Genomic DNA, 1,011 nt, shown 5'->3' on the forward strand with positions numbered 1-1,011 from the left:
GTTTATTTCTGCTGTAAAGTTGGACATTTTAACATGGGAGTCTATGGGGACTGACTCACTGTTGGAGCCGGACACTAAAGGAACTGCAGGTTTTGCTTCTTCAGTGTTGGCTTCATTTTTCAGCCTTGGAGGTTGATGCTTGGTCATATCATCTCTAAATGGAATAGCTCAGCATTTTGAGAAATACACATATTTGATTTCATTTTGAGAGTGAGTAGAAACGACTGACATCAGATTTCTGTCTGTGTGTTTACTACAGAGCTGGAGTCAGTAGCTGGTTCTCAATAGTTGTACCTCTCGATTGGTCACATGTTCCAGTTTAATTTAAAACTCCGACACATTTTCTTTGTGCAAATAACTTTTATCAGTTGTGAAACATGTTGTCCCGTGTTTTTGGTTAAATGTGCCATATACATTTTTTGTTTTTGCTATTTCTACGGCCTCATTTTTGTCATTTCTCAAACTGTCCTTCAGCCACTGTTCAAGGCCCTATCAAAGCTGTGGTCTGGACTCCAGGATGAGGCTGCGCTGCTCAACATCCTCAGTAACATGAAGCTCAATCTGCAGCCTTTCCTCGCATCTCAGGCCAAGATTTTTTCTGAAGCTTATCTGGATGGCCTGCTGCGGGAGTCAGAGGTGAAGACAGATGAACAAAGAATGACTGAGTCTGCAGGTATGGCTGACTTCACCAACAACAAATCCGAAGAGTGAGATGGCTCTGATCTGAGCTTATCCAAGTGCTGGCTGAAATGCAGTTGTTTTCCTTCATTGTGCCTTTCAGACGAGCGTATTGTTCCAGCTGAGATGGAGACACAGGAATGGCTCCTGCCTGAAGCAACAGCCAGCATTAATCATCTGTTGCAGTATAATGGAGTCTGTGGCTACACGCTTGTGAGCAGAGACGGGCTTCTACTTCCAGGTACTGTTGTCACCAGTCTGATATGAGGGTGGGAATTTGGATGTCCACTCTTGGTCAGATTCAGGCATATGGGTGAAAACCTCAGCATGCTA

The 1,011-nt window shown here is 43.9% G+C and overlaps 1 protein-coding gene across 1 annotated transcript in view; it reads left to right on the plus strand.

Annotated features, from left to right (window-relative positions):
• LOC111648992 (cilia- and flagella-associated protein 206) overlaps nucleotides 1–919 on the plus strand; it is a gene marked incomplete at its 3' end in the record, with an annotated part of 8,886 nt that extends 7,967 nt beyond the window's left edge. The window contains exons 7-8 of the mRNA XM_087171813.1: nucleotides 319–673; nucleotides 782–919. Of these exons, the coding sequence (XP_087027939.1) occupies nucleotides 319–673; nucleotides 782–919 (493 nt within the window). The remainder of the gene's footprint in view (nucleotides 1–318; nucleotides 674–781) is intronic.
• Between the last annotated feature and the right edge of the window lie 92 nt (nucleotides 920–1,011).

The sequence above is a fragment of the Seriola lalandi genome, unplaced genomic scaffold, assembly GCF_002814215.2.
Source record: "Seriola lalandi dorsalis isolate HSWRI2012SDOR001 ecotype SW California unplaced genomic scaffold, Sedor1 jcf7180002049776, whole genome shotgun sequence".
Lineage (NCBI taxonomy): Eukaryota > Metazoa > Chordata > Actinopteri > Carangiformes > Carangidae > Seriola > Seriola lalandi.